The 17,188-nt window shown below is 44.4% G+C and overlaps 1 protein-coding gene across 3 annotated transcripts in view; it reads left to right on the top strand.

Moving 5' to 3' along the window:
* TAOK3 (TAO kinase 3) overlaps nt 1–17,188 on the top strand; it is an 86,556-nt gene that overhangs the window by 29,332 nt on the left and 40,036 nt on the right. For all 3 annotated transcript variants that reach the window (XM_061370552.1, XM_061370554.1, XM_061370551.1), the window contains exons 2-7: nt 10,519–10,621; nt 11,448–11,658; nt 14,542–14,613; nt 15,530–15,631; nt 16,087–16,132; nt 17,044–17,140. In XM_061370552.1, coding sequence (XP_061226536.1) covers nt 11,539–11,658; nt 14,542–14,613; nt 15,530–15,631; nt 16,087–16,132; nt 17,044–17,140 — 437 coding nt within the window. In that variant the 5' untranslated portion in view covers nt 10,519–10,621; nt 11,448–11,538. The remainder of the gene's footprint in view (nt 1–10,518; nt 10,622–11,447; nt 11,659–14,541; nt 14,614–15,529; nt 15,632–16,086; nt 16,133–17,043; nt 17,141–17,188) is intronic.

Below are 17,188 nucleotides of genomic sequence, written 5' to 3'. Positions count from 1 at the left end.
AGCTACAGTGATAAACCCGAGTAGACAAAAAGGCCATTTCCCAAAGTGTTACCTCTGGCTGGCACTAAGGGGCAGGAAGGAAGGAGCTCTGTAAAACAAGTGTGTGGTAGGGAGAGATTCATGGGGCAAAGAAAGGGGGAAAGTGTAACCCAGTGAAAACTGCGCTTTTGGGGGGCAGTCCAGTGGGGTGCTGTGGCTTCTGAAACCAGCAGCAGTGCAAGGTGAGGGTTCAGAAGCCTTTCTCTGTAAAGCCTGTCAATGGAGAGAGCAAACGTGATACACTGCGCAACTCTTTAGGAATTAGGAAGTTGGGGTTTTTAATAGTAAGCTCATAATGAAGATCCATGGATTTGCTTGGAGTCTTGAAGAGCGTGCATCCCTCTTGACTTCCCCTGTCTCTTCAAACAGAAGGAAATGATTAAAATCAGTTTGGTTTCTGGTGAGAGGTACTCTGCCCCCTGTCTACATCCATTCCCTTACTTATTGCTAAGGACCCTTTTGGCCACTTCTGTTGTCTTTTATTGTCCAGAGGAGGCCACGAGGATGATCAGGGGCTGGAGCACCTCCTGTACGAAGACAGGCTGAGAACATTGGGGCTGTTCAGCCTGGAGAGGAGAAGCTGTGTGGAGACCTCAGAGCAGCTTCCAGTGTCTGAAGGAGGCTACAAGGGGCTCTTTGTCAGGGACTGCAGTGATAGGACAAGGGGTGATGGGTTCAAACTGAAACAGGGCAAGTTCAGGTTGGAGATACGGAAGCTCTTCCCTGTGAGGGTGCTGAGGCACTGGCACAGGGTGCCCAGAGAAGCTGTGGCTGCCCCATCCCTGGCAGTGTTCAAGGCCAGGTTGGACACAGGGGCTTGGAGCAAGCTGCTCCAGTGGAAGGGGTCTCTGCCTGTGGCAGGGGTTGGAGCTGGATGATCTTAAGGTCCTTTCCCATGCAAACCATTCTATGATTCTACCATTTTGTTGCAGTCTAGCTTCTGGAAAGCTACATTCAGAGCCTGAGTTACATTTTCATGCAAAAAGAGAATAAACAGGTATTAAATAGAAAAGTACTTTTCCAAAGGCAGCTGGCATTGTGACAGAAGCTATGTGGCTACACTAGGACATTGTGACACAGAGGGTCTCACTCATTCTCTTGCACTTTACACAATGGAATTGTTTCTTGCCCCAAATGATATCACAGGCTTTTCGTATCTAAATGTCCCTGCACTGAAACACACCTTTTCCTTGAGTAGCACCAAGTAGCAAAGTTACACATGAACCTGAATTAGTTAAATCTCTTTCCTGCAGTTTTTTATGTGCTCTTAAGGAACAAATCAAAATCATGGCATCTAAGGTAAGGATAGCTAAATTACAGAATTGGAATTACAGAGAATCATAGAATTACAGCAATTCTTCACTTTCCTTTTTGTGTTCAGAGTTACTGGAACAGTCACTTCCTGTGTTTGAGGAAAACTGAGCTTGAAACGGAGATAGAGGCATGCTGCAGCCTCCTGACATGTTTACTATTGAAATGGGATTGTGTGATGGTCCAAAAATAAACTTTTTAGAGATACCTAAAAATAGCTTTCCACCACAAAATGGATACAGCTTTTTGGGAGCCGTTACATTACTAGGTAGGAAACTCTGAGTGTGCTGGTGTCTCCTCAGGCTTTCATAAACAAATGTGATGACTTATTTTTGCCTCCGAGTAGCTCACAGTGTAATACTTCTGAATCTCTGACTGGAGCTCCCTGCCTCTTCAGCAGTGTGATGCAGAGCCTGATAAAACCCTACACAAAAAATCTGATGCAAGCAGGGAGGCAATTTCCTCAATGTCATGACCCAGATGTGATGTGTTAGAGATGCTTTGATGAGAGGAGCTGATGAAGTTGCTGTTTCTTGGTGTCGTGCTATTTGGGCCTCTGTACATTAGGATTTAAAATGATTCATGTCTCTTTTCTCCCTTCCAGAGGCACTGCTGAACTATTTCAAGTGTGCCTTAGATTGGATATAAGGAGGAAATTCTTTCCTGTTAGGGTGGTGAGGCACTGGAATGGGTTGCCCAGGGAGGTTGTGAATGCTCCATCCCTGGCAGTGTTCAAGGCTATGTTGGACAAGGCCTTGGGTAATATGGTTTAGAGCGAGGTGTCCCTGCCCATGGCAGGGGGGATTGGAACTGGATGATCTTAAGGTCCTTTCCAACCCTAACTATTCTATGATTCAATGAAATACTAGGCAATGTTGTTCAGAGCAAGGGAAGTGTTCTTTCAGTTACTAACTCCACAACATTTGTATCGTGACTTCAAGTTTTGAACCTTGTCAAACCTGAAAAGCCATAATAATACAGTCTAGATTTTATGGTGGTCTAAGAGATGTAATAGAATCATGGACTCAGAATGATTTGGGTTGGAAATGACCTTAAGATCACCCAGTTCCAGCCCTGTGCCGTAGGCAGGGACACCTCACACTAGCCCATGTCACCCAAGGCTCTGTCCAACGGTGTTAATTTCTCCTTAAACAAAAAAAGGGCATACATATTTTCATTAAGTTGTTTAAAATTTAACTGGAAAAGCATGGGGAAGCATCACCCAGTGTCTCCTGCTGTGTAGGTTTGCTTTCTTATTTCATACCTAATGCGAAAATGATGCTGACTTCTTAAATAAAGCCCAGGCTTTACCTCCTGATCTTGGGTACTACTTTTAGACACAGTTCATAAAGAGAGAAGGTAAAGTTCTTGCCTTTTGCCTGTAAGACACTTGTCTAGGTACTAAGAGATGCCAGCATACCTTTTATTTCAGTTCATTCTGAAAACACCACTTGCAGACAACATTTGGGAGCTGTTGACTCCCAAAGCTGTTGTTGGGCCCATCACCTGAGGCTTTAACTCATTCACACTTTCCTCACTGTTTTGGCATGGAAGTGATTTGCTGACTTGTGAGTTCTGTGGGTATCAGGGAATGCTGCCTGATACTGACTTTGTTACGGATATTCCTTGAAGAGAAAACCCAAACCAACCCCTCAACTTGTGATTTATGGACAACAGCAAAGCAGGGCTGCTCCTGGCAGTAGTTTTGAAGCCCTGTTGGGGAACCCATCTAAAAAGGCACAGGAATTTTGAACTGGAATACTGTCTGACACTACATTTCCTTCTGTTTGTGCTGTTCCTATGCTGTGAACACAGCAGGTCATGTTATCAGTATCTGCTTCATAGGTAATGAAAATACTGGAGGTGTATAAAGCCCTTAGTAATTAGGTGGTTTTTGTTCATCCAGGGGGGAAAAAGGCCCCACTGTTACAACATGGTCTGTAGGGGCATGTTATTGGGGGAGACCACTTTGGTTGTCAGGTTTCTTTACCTGCCTTCAGAGGGATTTGTGGATCTGAAGGGGTGGTTACTATAGGGAAAAATTACAGATACCCTTTTCAAGCTGGGTTTAATGCTTCAGAAGAGCTGTACAGGGCTCAGAAGTAGGTATGAGATTAAGGTTTATGCTTGTGTTGACCTAAATGACTCTATCAGAAGCATCATAGCTATGTCTCCTTGTTCTCTTCCTGCTTCTTTAAAGAACCATTGGATGAAAATGTAAAAGGCAACACCGAAATGAAGCATTGCTGTTTCCCAGGCTTTAAAATTCTATGGAGTTGCATGAAGCAAATTGCAGTAGGACCAACAGTGCTGGTCCTTATGGAAATACTCATTGAGTTGTGAGCTTTGGATCAGGTGCTGAGTAGAGATGGCACTTTGCCTTTGAGCAGCAGGTTTGGGAGAGGCTGTTGCTCTCAGGGTGTTACCTCCATCAGCTGCTAACCTGGGACACAGCTGATGTTCACAAAGGACATAAACTTGCTGGGACAGAAGCATGGTGTCAGGATTTGGGGGATCAATGGTTGCAGCTCTTCATGGCGCAGGCTGCTGTGTGCCTTTGTGCTGTGGTTGCTGGATTCCTGTGTGTGCTGTTTAGTTCCTAGGGTATCTCCACAGCACAATTTGGAGTAATGCTACTCTTAGGAAGTATCTGACACTTTCCCATAGGATGCTCATAAACAAGAGCATAAACTAATTCTTTTTAATTGTAATTGCTGTCTGGCTGCAGGTGAAGGTAGATCAGTGCTGCAAGTGCTACTAGTTCCTCTTTTCAGTGCCTGAGCATCATTCTGCAGTTACTGGAGCTTAATACATCAGCCATAAGGCCTTTTTGGAGAGCAAGGAGAAAGTGTATCTATGGTTTTGATGCATTTACATTCTGCCAGGTCTTACAGTATCCCTAAGCTTGCAGTTGCTGGTGTGTCTTTGCCAGTGGATGCAGCTGGTAGATTCCTTCAGAACCCTGGTGTGTTGCTTGACTTCATACTTGTAGGTACGTTACCTATGACTAAACCAAGTTGTTTCTTGACTTTAAGCCCACTGGTTTTATGTTTTTAGTTTTTTAATAAGTTTATAGTCTTCGCATTACATATGAGACATAAATCCTGGTCGTAGAGGAGTTGCAGATGGAACATTTCCTTTAAAACTCCTGCTTTTAATGAGGAGAAAAAGTTGCTTCAAGGAAGGTGTGTGTCTACAGCAAGACCTGCAAGTTATTCATCAAATTTCATATCCCAGGGGCACTGTGCACTGGGATCACCTTAGTCTGTAAAGCTCTGATTCAGGGGTTTTTATTAGCATGAGTAATCTCATTTGTTAACACTCCGTGACCTGATGCTGGAGAGCACTGACTCAGCGTATCAGGATGATACTCCAGATGGGATGCTGAGCACGCAGCATTCTTGCAGTTCTTTGTAGAAGTTCTAGGTGGCGAGGAGCTGTGATTGCATCCAGATATCATGGAACCACAGACTGGTTTGGGTTGGAAAAGACCTTAAGATCATCCAGTTCCAACTCCTCTACCATGGGCTGCCCAAGGCTCTGTCCATCCTGGCCTTGAACGCTGCACTCACCACTTCTCTGGGCAGCCTGTCCCAGTGCCTCACCGCCCTCACAGTAATGTACTTCTTCCTTAGATCTAACCTGAGCCTCCCCTGTTCAGATTTAAACCTATCACCCATTAAATATTACTCAAATGTTAATAAAAATGGAGCATGGGATTAACTCGAACGGTCTAAGTGATTTGTTTGAAAAGCAGAGCAGAAAAAGTAAGGTTTGAGGAACTAGGAGGTGAGCTTCAGCTGCTAAGCATGTATCTAGGCACCTTTTGTGCTTATGTTCCCGTTCCGTTATCCAGCTTTCCTAGCAGACTGTGTCCTGATTCCTGAACCTGCTCCCCCGGCTGTGTGCCCTTGGGGAGAGCGATCCTGATTGCTGCCGAGCGCTTCCAAATGCTCAAACCCCATTTTCTGTGCTGCTGAAGGTCACCTTCCCTTTCTATTATGTACAAATTGGTTCATTTTGCTCCTTAAAAACTGCAGCAAGGACATGAGAGGACTTGCTGCTTCCAGACCAAAGTGCAGCCTTTTGTGAGTGTCTTGGAATCGGTGATTGATGTGAGCAAGCAAAGGCTGTACCATACGCTGTCAGCTAACTTGTAAGTAGCTGGAATTAATATACCAGATATGTGTATCTGACTGGTTTAAGCATTAAAGTAAATGAAGTGCTCATATACTAGGAAAAACCATGTATGGTGCTTTGCTACCTAGTGCTAGCTGGAAAAGTAATTCTGAGCAGTCAAAGAACTAACAGAGAAGCTTAAAATACAGAGGTTGAAGAGCCTGGCTTTAAAAGCCAGAGTACCACAGTGATGGACTGCAGTCTGCAGGGGAGGGAGGTAGCTGCAGAAGCACTTGGATGGAGGGGTTGTGTACAGCCATGGTAGCTGGCCAGATGTGGCTGTTAAAGGGAAGGGAAAAAGCTCCTGCTACTTAAAACACACACACACATCCCCCAAATCAAAGGAAAAAATATAAGCTCCTCTGTGAGGACTGCAGTGGAACTTGGAGCTTGAAGCTCAAATGGTTTCTTATTTGGGACAGCTTTTATCAGCTGAATTGATGGGCTTATTTCCTTCTTAATGTTGTATTCCAGGTTTCTTCGTTGGGACTGGACTGAAGAAAGGGGATTCTGTGTTTGTTGTGCTTGGGAAAAAGGATTTTGGTGTGAAATTATTCCCCCAAAATATCAGTCTAAAAATGAACGTGTGATTCGCGTCGCTCCTCCTATGAGTGGAATCTGCTGCTGTTCCACCCTGCTTCCTGTAGTTTGTTTTGCTGCTTGAAAGTGGAAAACTTTGGTCCTTGTTTTGGGAAGCTCCCTGGTGGTGGTAGGAGCTCCGGTGAATTTTGTGTGTTTCTGTAGGCATTTGAAACAGGCCCGTAGTGCTGTGAGGCACAAGTTAGGCTGTGTTTTACACACACCTGAACTTCATGAGAGGGAAATGGAAATGCTTGTAGGGAATGGAAACTCTGCCATGTGTGGAATCATAGAATCACAGACTCGTTTGGGTTGTAAAGGACCTTAAGATCATTCAGTTCCAACCCCCTGCCATGAGCAGGGACACCTCACACTAAACCATGGCACCGAAGATTCTGTCCAACCTGGCTCTGAACACTGGCAGGGATGGAGCATTTACCCCTTCTTTGGACAGCTTGTGCCATTGCCTCACCACCCTGACAGTAAAGAACTTTTTCCTTGTATCCAATCTAAACTTCCCCTGCTTCAGTCTGAACCCATCACCCCTTGTCCTGTCACTACAGTCCCTGATGAAGAGTCCCTCTCCAGCATCCTTGTAGCCCCCTTCAGATACTGGAAGGCTGCTATGAGGTCTCCACGCATCCTTCTCTTCTCCAGGCTGAACAGCCCCAACTTTCTCAGCCTGTATTTGAATGTCTTCGCCTGTGTGTTGAATGTGCTGTGGGCTACAGATGTGGGGCAGGTTCCTGGGTGTTTAGTGACCTGGATAAAGAAAGAAGTAAATACCTTGACTCTTCTGATGCCATGCTCTGACAAGACATCTCATTAGCAGCTGCAGAATAGGGCTCCTCAAGTATAACTCCCTTCTCCTCAAGCATAACTCCCTTCTTATACACGGATGTATCTTTAGGTCCATGGGATATTTGGAAATGTAAGTAGTCCAGCTGCTCTTATGGGCACTTCCAGTTATGTTTTGTTGCTTCCTTTGTATTCAGGTCAAGGTCTCTTCTGTGTTATTAATGCAGCACATGGAGGTCCTAATTGGCAGCAGGAGAATTCTTATACAAGCCTATGTAGGCAAAGAAAATGTATTCATTGTTTATTAATGTGAGGGCTGCTTATGAGTGAGGAGACTTTGCTTTTCTGTCAGCTGTTGGAAAAACACTTGTTTGGTGTAGCAGTGAGACCTGTTACAGCATTATCCAGGGCTCAGTCTATGAGGAGTCCTCACAACCCATCGCTAGTGTGTGTTATTCCTCATTCCATGCTGTACCTGCTTCCAGGCATGGCTGGTCCATACTCCCTACCCTCATTTTCTGGTGAAACTCCCATGGTGAGACCTGCTGTCCTCTTGCCACAGCCACTCAAACAACACTTTTTTGTGCTATTTAAAGTAAATGAAGAGTAGAGACTCTTTAAAACACTATGAGCTGATGGCAATGGGCCAGAACCATGGCAAAACCAACACACTCCATCGAGAGGGCTTCGCTTCGGCTGGGTTTTGCTTCTGAGCTGCTGTGTTTGAATGGGGGGAGAGGAGGGAGCAGTGCAGCAAACTGCTCCCAGCAGAGTTGCTGTGGTGGTTTAAGAGCATCCTCACCTCGCACAGGTAGTGTTCAGTGCAGCATTTCACTCCTGCTTTGGGCAATTCTGTGCTGGGCAGGCCACAGGTTGCTTGGTGCATTTCCCATAACAAACTGGATTTTAAAGTAAGTAGGGATTTTGCTTTCCTCTGCCTGTGCCATTACTGGGAAGCTGAGATGTTACCATATAGATGTGTCCAACATGGCAGTGTTTTCCCTATTACAGCTGGTGTAATCGTTGGCCATTAGGAAACTATTTGCTTTCTGTTTTTCACAGTGTGTTCTTTAAGTCTTCATTAGAGAATCCTTTAAATATTCTTGTTAGTATCATTTCTGCTGCTGAACTTACTCTCAAGAATTTAGCTTGGTTTTCCTCTTGCAGTATCTCAGAAATGGGGCACAAACACTTTTTCCTCCAAGATGGGGATTTCTCACTAGGAACTGTGGGTTGAGAGCTTTCATCTCGAGGTGAGCAGTGTGGGGCATCTCCAAATGGCATTGCTGAGCTAAATGCTGATCTCACAACTCTGAACACATGGAGTCACTCGTCACTTCCATAGCTCACCACCAGTGTGATTAATGCTGTTCTCACTGGAGAAGATGCAGAGCCTCAGATGCTGCTTTAGGTGCTTTTTGAAGGATGAAGAGTAGAAATCAGGCTTCTGATAGCAGTTGTTTCTTGATGTGTTAATTCAGTAGTTTGGTGAACGAAAGAACTTGTTTGAATTGATCATACCTTGAACTTGAGGTGCTTTTGTAGTAATAGTATTTGATTCCTGTAATGCTCTGCCATTATCACAGAATCCCAGCCTGGTTTGGGTTGGAAGGGACCCTAAAGCTCCCCCAGCTCCAACCCCTGCCATGGGCAGGGACCCCTTCCACTGGAGCAGCTTGCTCCAAGCCCCTGTGTCCAACCTGGCCTTGAGCACTGCCAGGGATGGGGCAGCCACAGCTTCTCTGGGCACCCTGTGCCAGCGCCTCAGCACCCTCACAGGGAAGAGCTTCTGCCTAAGAGCTCAGCTCAGTCTCCCCTCGGGCAGGTTCAAGCCATTCCCCTTGGCCTGTCCCTACAGGCCCTTGTCCCAAGCCCCTCTCCAGCTTTCCTGCAGCCCCTTTAGGCACTGGAGCTGCTCTAAGGTCTCCCCTTCAGGAGCCTTCTCTTCTCCAGGCTGCCCCAGCCCAGCTCTCTCAGCCTGGCTCCAGAGCAGAGCTGCTCCAGCCCTCGCAGCATCTCCATTTAAACATCTTTATTTCAGCCTTCACATACCTAGAAGAGAGTTGTGATATCAAGAACTCGTGACCTTACCAGTGTGCCTCAAAGGGGTGGGATGTTTCATGCTGCAATGTGGTTGAGCAAAGGATTCCCAGCGTTGGTACCAAGAAGCACTGCAGGCACTATGGCATCATGTGGAGGGGTTGGTGATTATGTCCAAATCAACAGGACTCAAGTTACTTTTGCTACTTTCCATCCAAAGTTTTCCTGATAACCATTACTGGGAAACAGCAGCCCTACTGAGAAGATATTCTTATCATATGGCCTCATTATGTATGTTTGTCCTAACAGACATTCTTACTAAGGCTTTTAAGTATTGACACTTAGTTTCCCATTTAAAATACTGATTTACCCTGGAACATTAGAGCTGCCCAGACTTTGTTGAAGGCAGAGAAGTTAATTTGACTGGAGATGGATAAATTGTTTTCTTCATCTGTTTGGTTTTATTGCTCCAAAGCCAAATGGGTTTTTCACTCCCCTGAAGAATGCCAGACCTGAACTGCTGCATTCTTTGTCCCTGGCTGCAGGCATGGAGTAAATATAGCACCTTTGGGTGAGGCCGTTCAGCTGAGGATGAATAATCCTGTCATTCATCTGGCTTTTGTTAGGAATTGAGATGGGGTTTTAGGCCTAATGTTGTAGGACTCTTTTTTATGGAGCTCTTCAAATAGCTTCTGACCAGCTCAGTGGTACTGTCCTGTGTGGAGAGGAGGAGACAAAAATACCTGGTTTTGGTAATGCTGCCCACTAGCAGGAAGACATCTGCTCGTGTATTATTTCCTAATAAGTGAGATGAGTTAACCTGTTTGTCATGAATTCAGGGTTTTGGCAATATAACTATTGCAGTGTACTTTCCTTGTAAGCATTTTTACTGTAGGTGTGGCTACATGATTAACTACATCCCCTTTTCTCTGAGGGCAAGCTCATCTCAACTCTGACTTCAGTGAGAGGACAGCTCTGGCTGCGAGGGGTCCCTTGCTTACACCAGTAGGAATGAGCGAGTGCAGTGAGTTGCATCCTTAGCTGTGAGCAGTCTAGACCCGATCTCAGCTGGTGGAGCTAACTGATTAACCTTTTTCATTCTTTCATTGCTCATTCTCTCCCTGGTTCAGTCCAACAGTGTTTGAGAACCAGTGCTGTGCCTTGTGTCCTGTTTTGTATGTCCTCAGGTACAGCGTGCTGCATGAAGTAATAGACTCAGCTTTGTGAGGTTTGTCCTTCTTATGGGCAATCTAAAATTGTAGTCTGAGAGCAAACTTTCCTGCTCCTCCTACACCTCAGCAAGTGTAAGAGTGTAAAAGTCAAAGAACTTTGGCATTTAACCTCTTTTCCTGGTTTCCTGTCATATAATGACATATAGTCCAAGGGCTATGGAATGCTGGGAGTGTATGCTTCACCTGAAAATACACCATTCACAGCCAGTACTCCTTTGAACTCTGCTTTCAAATGGTACCTTGATAACTGGTCTTTTCTAGCTGTAGTATTTTTGAGTATTACAACAGGATGTAAAACTTACTGCTTTCTCTCAACTCTGGTACTTGTTTTCCTTTGCAGAATAAAAGAGTGCAGAGAGTCTGGAGGGACAGGAGAGAGCACGGTACGATGCTGCTGAGAGGAATCTGAGCCACAGAGCATGCTTCGTGCTGCAGGGACCCAGGTACGCTCCAGCCAGCAGAGCACTGTGCACCTCTAGGCAACCAAAGCTGGTCGTGCTTGGTACTTATCCTGAGCTAAGGAGTCTCAGCAGCAGGCCGAAACTCTGCCCTGGTTTGATTGTGCCACCTGAATGGCACTTGTGGTCTGAAACCTCCTAAAATAAAATTACAAATAAATAAAATTTTGGGGATGAGCATTGAAAACCTTCGTTTAGATGCAGCTCAGTGCTGCCTGGTTATATGCTTATGCTAAAGAAAGATACCCAGGAGGTAAAGATGTGCCGTATGTGATGGAGTCTAGGATCTTTCAGAAGCAATGCTGTGACCTGGGAGCCATCCCAATCCAGTCACACTGTCTTATAGCTCTGACTAAATGGAAATCAAATGACTGTGAAGTGTTCCTGTGGAACAGAAGCTAACTCTTCTGCGAGCACCAGCTGGCAAGTGGGAGTAGAGAAACAAAGCAAACAGCAGAGAAAAGTAGGAGGGACAATAGTGGCAGTCTAAAAACTGACACATTAGGAGACCAGCATGAAGAACAACAAACTCGTGTCACAGGATGTTTTGCATGGCAACAGGACTCTTGTCTGCAAGTGGACTTTCGTGTAACTGCAGCACTTGTTTCCTGTATGAGATAAAGAGCTGTTGTACTCTGAATGCATTTTAATCTCTCTATCTAAATTGGACTAATAATTAAAAAGAACCAGCTGAAGGAAACAATAGTGAATTCTATTGCTCCTGAAAGTGTTTCCTTTGATTTTGCTGTCAGAGGAATGAGAACAGAAACATGCCTAAAGGAAACAGATTAAAGGTGAACTTTTTCCCCAGGTGCTGAATGCTGTCTACAAACTACTTTGTCGATGAAGGAAGAAACTGATTGGGAATTGAAAGCACAAACTAGTTTGTGATCCTGTTCAACATGCGCAAAGGGGTGCCAAAGGACCCAGAAATAGCTGACCTCTTCTACAAAGATGATCCTGAAGAAATATTTGTGGGTTTACATGAAATTGGACATGGAAGTTTTGGAGCCGTTTACTTTGTGAGTATAGTTCTTGACCTCCTTTGTGGAAAACAAGAAAGCAGTGCATGTGTGTTTAGAGGGATAACTATATAGTTCCTTAATGTGTAATCTGGTAGTAATGATGCTAAACAGGAGGAAGGGGGTGCGTGTTCTGCTCTTGTGATTGATGACAGTGGGACAGGCACTTCTAGATGTTAGAGTGACATGTTGGTGAAAGTATAATGTTAAATGTACTACATGTGTAAGAGGATGGGGCTGCAGGGCTTGCAATGCATGTTGATCCACTCCATAAGAGGAGCAAGCAGGTTTTTAGATGGAATAGGGAGGCACTAGCCAGTGTTTTCCAAAACCACTTATGCTTTAGGGTAAAGGTGAAGTAGTGAAAGTGCCATCTTCATCATTCAGCTTTGGTGTTCAGAAGTTCCTCATGCTTCCAGGGGAAGAGAGCAAGGTATGACAAAGGTCCAGCCTCCCAACAGCTTACAACTGAGAAGCCACTATGGTTAGGTAGAATACTTGTGATTCCCCAGTGATTCCCTTCTCTTCCTCCTTTCCCTGGATGCTTTCTTTAACTGGTCCATGCCTTGAACACCTTGGAGTACTTAGCCAGACTGCAGCTTCCTTCAGTACCCTTGCAGCACTGCATCCTCCAAGCCTGATGGTTATTGCAGTTATGCTTGTAGTAATCTTACTGTAGTAACACAGCAATTAGGTGCATCACCACTTTCCTGTAATACATCCACACCTCTTTGCCACTGTTTGAAGCTTAAGCTTTCTTTCCTGTTGCAGGAATCACTTGGCACCCAGTAAATTGTTCTTTGGTGTCTTATCCCAGGTTCCGTTCTTTCACCTGAGGAAGGCCTCTAGCTCTAGCCTGCTTTCTACAGGTCAGGCCAGAGCTCTTCCCTGGCACACAGGGATGCTGTCTGTCTTTGGTTTGGTTTTCCTCCTTTTGAATGGCTTTTGTAGCTTGTCCTACATCTTGATTCTTATGCATCTTATACATGTAAGGCAGGGGCTGTGAATGCAATCTCTGATCATCATGGCAGGATTACAGGGATCCTGATGTGCTTGGAATCAAGAGGAAAATATGTTAAAAAAAAATCACCTTTGAAGGGACAGTGCTTTCTAAGTCATCCAGAAGAATGGGGAAGAGACATCAGATGCATACAAAGGGGCAGGGCAGGGATTATTATGCCATTGCTGCATCTTTTTGCCCTTTCTCCTTAGATTGGTACTGACACTACTATAAACAGCAGATACATAGATGCTATTGTCACTGCTATTGTGGATTAATATGGTTATTCTAGTATAAACTTTAATGTAAGCTCCATTTTTGCAAGCTGTTTTGTTTTCCTGTGTACTGTTGCCAAGGTTTGGCAAGATGGTTTGAAACTGCCTTTCTTGCTTGGAAGAAATACCTCACATAGCAGAGAGCTAAGAAAAGAACACATTAGTCCTCACAGACTGATGCTGACTTGCCTTGAAATCAACTAATTTCAGATTTTACTTGAGAAAAAGAGTTTTCCTCAAAGCCAACCTACTTATATCGATGTTAGGGATACAGATGAGTGATAAAGCAGATGAGGGCAGTGGAAAGGAGGTTTTGCAAGCTAAATGTGCTTGTTTTCTGCCAAGCTTTTCATTAAAGATCTACAAGTATGGCCAAAAGCACTTCAGCAGGTGAATATTTCTGTCAAGTGTGCTTGTACAGCCCTTTGAGTTATTTCAGCCAAGAGGATCCCAAGCATTTGGTACAGCAGGAACTTCACCGGCACCTATGAGAGCATGTAACAGCCAGAAATACTTGGAAATTCCTTTGGAATACCAGTGTGAATTCATCTATCTGAGTAAAATACTCTTGTTCTTTTGGGTGCTGAATCAAGTTGGTGAGTGGTTGGGAAGGGTTTTGCCTTATCCAAAAGTTACTTGTTTTCAGCTTTCTCTAACTCATGTGAGGAGGCGTGTGCCCTGGGAAGAGTAAGTGTGTTAGCACCCTCTAGTAATTCCTGAGCTCTCTTGCTTCACCCAACATCATTTTTCTTTGAAGTCACTGTATATCTCATGAAATGTCTTCCATTCAGTATAGTACTCATCCTCTCAAACAGCTGAAGGAAGGATTTACCACACTTGGCTTCTGTTGTGTTCTAAGCTTTTAACTGTCACTAACTTTTTATCTCCAGTATGGTGACAGGTTGGAGGTAACAGGGTTTTCAGCACCTCTTTAAAGCTAAAACCTTCAAGTTTTCTATCCCTAACATGCAGAAATGAGGGCAGTGCTAATCCAAGCAAGTAGGGCTCATTCTAAAACTGACTTTTCAGCTTCCTGTCACCATCCCTGTATCATCCAGGCTGTAGAAAAGTGTGATGATAGAGGCATATTCATTGCAAAACTGAGATCTGGTGAAAGGAAAGTTTCTTCTTTGGACTGAGATAAATCCCATAATGAGGCATCCTCTTGAAACTGAGAAGTCAAATAGCTGTTTAAGAATATCAATGTTGTATGAGGGTTTTGGATGAAATGGTAAAGATTTTGATCCACCACTTTGTTTCTTTGGAAATCACTTTCCCAAAGGTTTATCTGAAACTATTTACTGCAATTCCAATCAAACTGCTCTGCATGTTCTCAGGAGGTGCAATATTGGGCCTTGGTTTGGGTGTCAATAGAGAGGTAGCAAGTGCAATGAGGGCTGAGGGAGGAAGAGCAGGTATGGACAGATGGGTAAAGTCAGGGAAAAGTGTCCTAATAACTTGCTGGTGAATCTTATCACAAGGAGGATGCCTCTGAAGTAGAGGAGCCTGTGGGGATGCAGACAGCCTGCACTTGCCAAGGCACAGCTCACTCCATGGGGAGGACAAAAAAGGAAGTTCTTTCAGTGTGTTTCATTCTCCCTTTTCCAGGCTACAAATTCCCACACGAACGAGGTGGTGGCAGTCAAGAAGATGTCCTACAGTGGAAAGCAAACGAATGAGGTAAAGAGGAATAAAGACAATTCCGAATGCAGAGCTGTTGTAACCATCATGTAAATCTGAACACTGGAATTAGCTGTGTATTTCATGTGACCATGGCAGGACAGGTTTTAATGTGAAAGTGTTGCTGTCTTCTATAGAAAGCATGGGGGGAAAATGAGTTGATGCAAATTTTGACAAGTAGCTCAGTTTAAGGCAGGGAATGGGAATTCAGAATGCTGCTATGGTGGTTTATGCAGTAATAATTTCATTACTGAGTGCATTAAGAGCTGCTGGCACCATAACCACAACTCTCCAGCTGAAATGTTTAGCTGACGTGAATGCTTTTCAGGATCTGTGATCTAAAATTGCATAGACCTTGTATTCAGAATATCAGGCTCACTTCAACTGCTGCCTGTTAGATGCTCCCCTTATTTTTGTGTTGTGGTGCTTTGGACTTGGATTGCCCCTGTTCAGTCAGACTGTGTTGATATGCAGTGGAGAATGTGTTTCTTAAGAGCAAACAGGGATGTTTAAATTCATTTTTCCATGCTTACCTCTTGGTCTCCCACATATGCTGAGGTGTTAACACCCTCTAGTAATTCCTGAGCTCTCTTGCTTCACCCAACATCATTTTTCTTTGAAGTCACTGTATATATCATGGAATGTCTTCCATTAAGCCATTCCTTGAAAGTATAGTACTCATCCTCTCAAGACTGTCAGTGGCTTTGTGCTGTGCTATAGAAGGAAGAGAAGGAGTGGAAGAGTACCATAGGGATCCAGACAGCTGACATACAGTTGTGCTTTTGCAGCTCTGACTCTTACCATCTTCACATTGTCAAATTGTTTTATGGCTGCTTTTAAGACTATGCTACAGTGTGTAGTGTGTGAGTTAAGCAGAGAATGTATTTATATCTTTCTGCCATTTCTGTTTTACTAGAAATGGCAGGATATCATCAAAGAAGTCAAGTTTCTACAACAGCTGAAGCACCCCAACACCATAGAGTATAAGGGCTGTTACCTGAAGGAGCATACAGCATGGGTGAGTGATGTGCCATTTGGAGGTCTTCATGAGCAGGAAATGCACAGAACAACAGTCAGATACTCAGCACACAGTGCTTTTTGCATGCAGCAGTAGGCATCCCATGCTGCCTGTAGTCCCTTTCATCTGAAGAAGCTTCCAGGGAATTTCAAGGGAGTACTTAGGATACAGGAATAAATCCTGGCTTCTCTGAGGCAGGCCTCTGTGTTCCTGCAGATTAAATAAGTATTATGGGACATCTTTGCAGTATCTCACCACAAACTTGTCAGTGCTAAACCTTCACACGAATGTCTTTCCAAGGTGGAATGTTTGGAGCTTTTTATTTTGTTCATCACTTGTTGCATTTCTTGCAACTTCACGTTTGATGTGCTGCTTCTGTTTGGCAGCCCCTCAGGTAGTAACTGCTTGGGGGGCAGTGTCTACCCTGGTGTTTAAAAGCATGCTTTTTCTTGCAGCTGGTTATGGAGTACTGTTTAGGATCAGCTTCTGATTTGCTAGAGGGTAAGTTTTATATAGTCTTTGATTTTCTGTTTGCTGATGCCCCTTCTGAGTATAGTGGGAGGCTGTTTTCTCACAGACTGGTATTGTGCAGATGGTGGAGGCAGTCTGTCTGCACTACTCCATTCTGCTGCTAGAATGCCTGTGTTTGTGATACCAAGGGTAAGCTGAGACTTTCTCAGGAGGCCAGTGCTACGTATAGTTGGCATGCACATGTATGTGTTGTAAAATGAAGGTGTGAATGTATATAGCTGTGTTCCTGTAATCCGTGCCTTCGAGGTGACTGAACCAGGCTGGCTGTTTTCTGAATATCCATGACAAAAACCTGCAGAGATCCCTTTTGTCCTTGCCCTGCAGTTTGGAGGAATAATTACAGATGGGTTTATGGAACAAGAAACTGATACGACCTCAAAACTAGAACAGCAGCACCTGCAGAGGAACAGGGAATCTAAGCCAAACGAGTCTTCTTTGTGAGCCATATCTTTTGTATCAAAGATGTGGTCAGCCAAAGACACGTGCTGATCATATTTAGGCATATATGGAAGCTTTGGGGTATCTCTTTTATAGCTGATATTCCTCATTTTTCTGTTTTTTTGGCTATTGGGGAAAAGCCAGTGGGAAGTTTTCCTTTCTAAGCATCAAATGAGCATTTCAGATACACTGGCAAGCTGCCCTTAGCCATACCTCCTGGTATTAACAGTTGGCCCTAGCAGGAATGTGAAGAAAACCTTGGTTTCCTATGCTGTGAAATACACAGGCTGTGATAGACTTGAACTAATGGCCATCAGGAAACTAATCTGGTGATGATGCTCACCTCCTGGCTGCAAACTTGGCAGCGTTTCTTCTCTTTAAAAGCACTTTCTCAATAAAAGATCACTCCTACTTATGGCTTTTCTTCATCTTTTTCCCCCTAGTTCACAAGAAACCACTTCAGGAAGTGGAGATTGCTGCCATCACCCATGGTGCCTTGCAGGGGCTGGCCTACCTGCACTCTCATTGCAAGATCCATAGGTGAGCCTAGAGCTTGGTGATGCTCCATGTCCTTCCATCTTCCCCTCT

This window comes from Neopsephotus bourkii, unplaced genomic scaffold (assembly GCF_033783945.1).
Source record: "Neopsephotus bourkii isolate Nb327-2 ecotype Australia unplaced genomic scaffold, CSIRO-AGI_Nbou_v1 NB_1542, whole genome shotgun sequence".
Taxonomy (NCBI): domain Eukaryota; kingdom Metazoa; phylum Chordata; class Aves; order Psittaciformes; family Psittacidae; genus Neopsephotus; species Neopsephotus bourkii.
The sequence above is the reverse complement of the archived record's forward strand: the minus strand, read 5'-3'. Positions and strand labels throughout refer to the sequence as shown.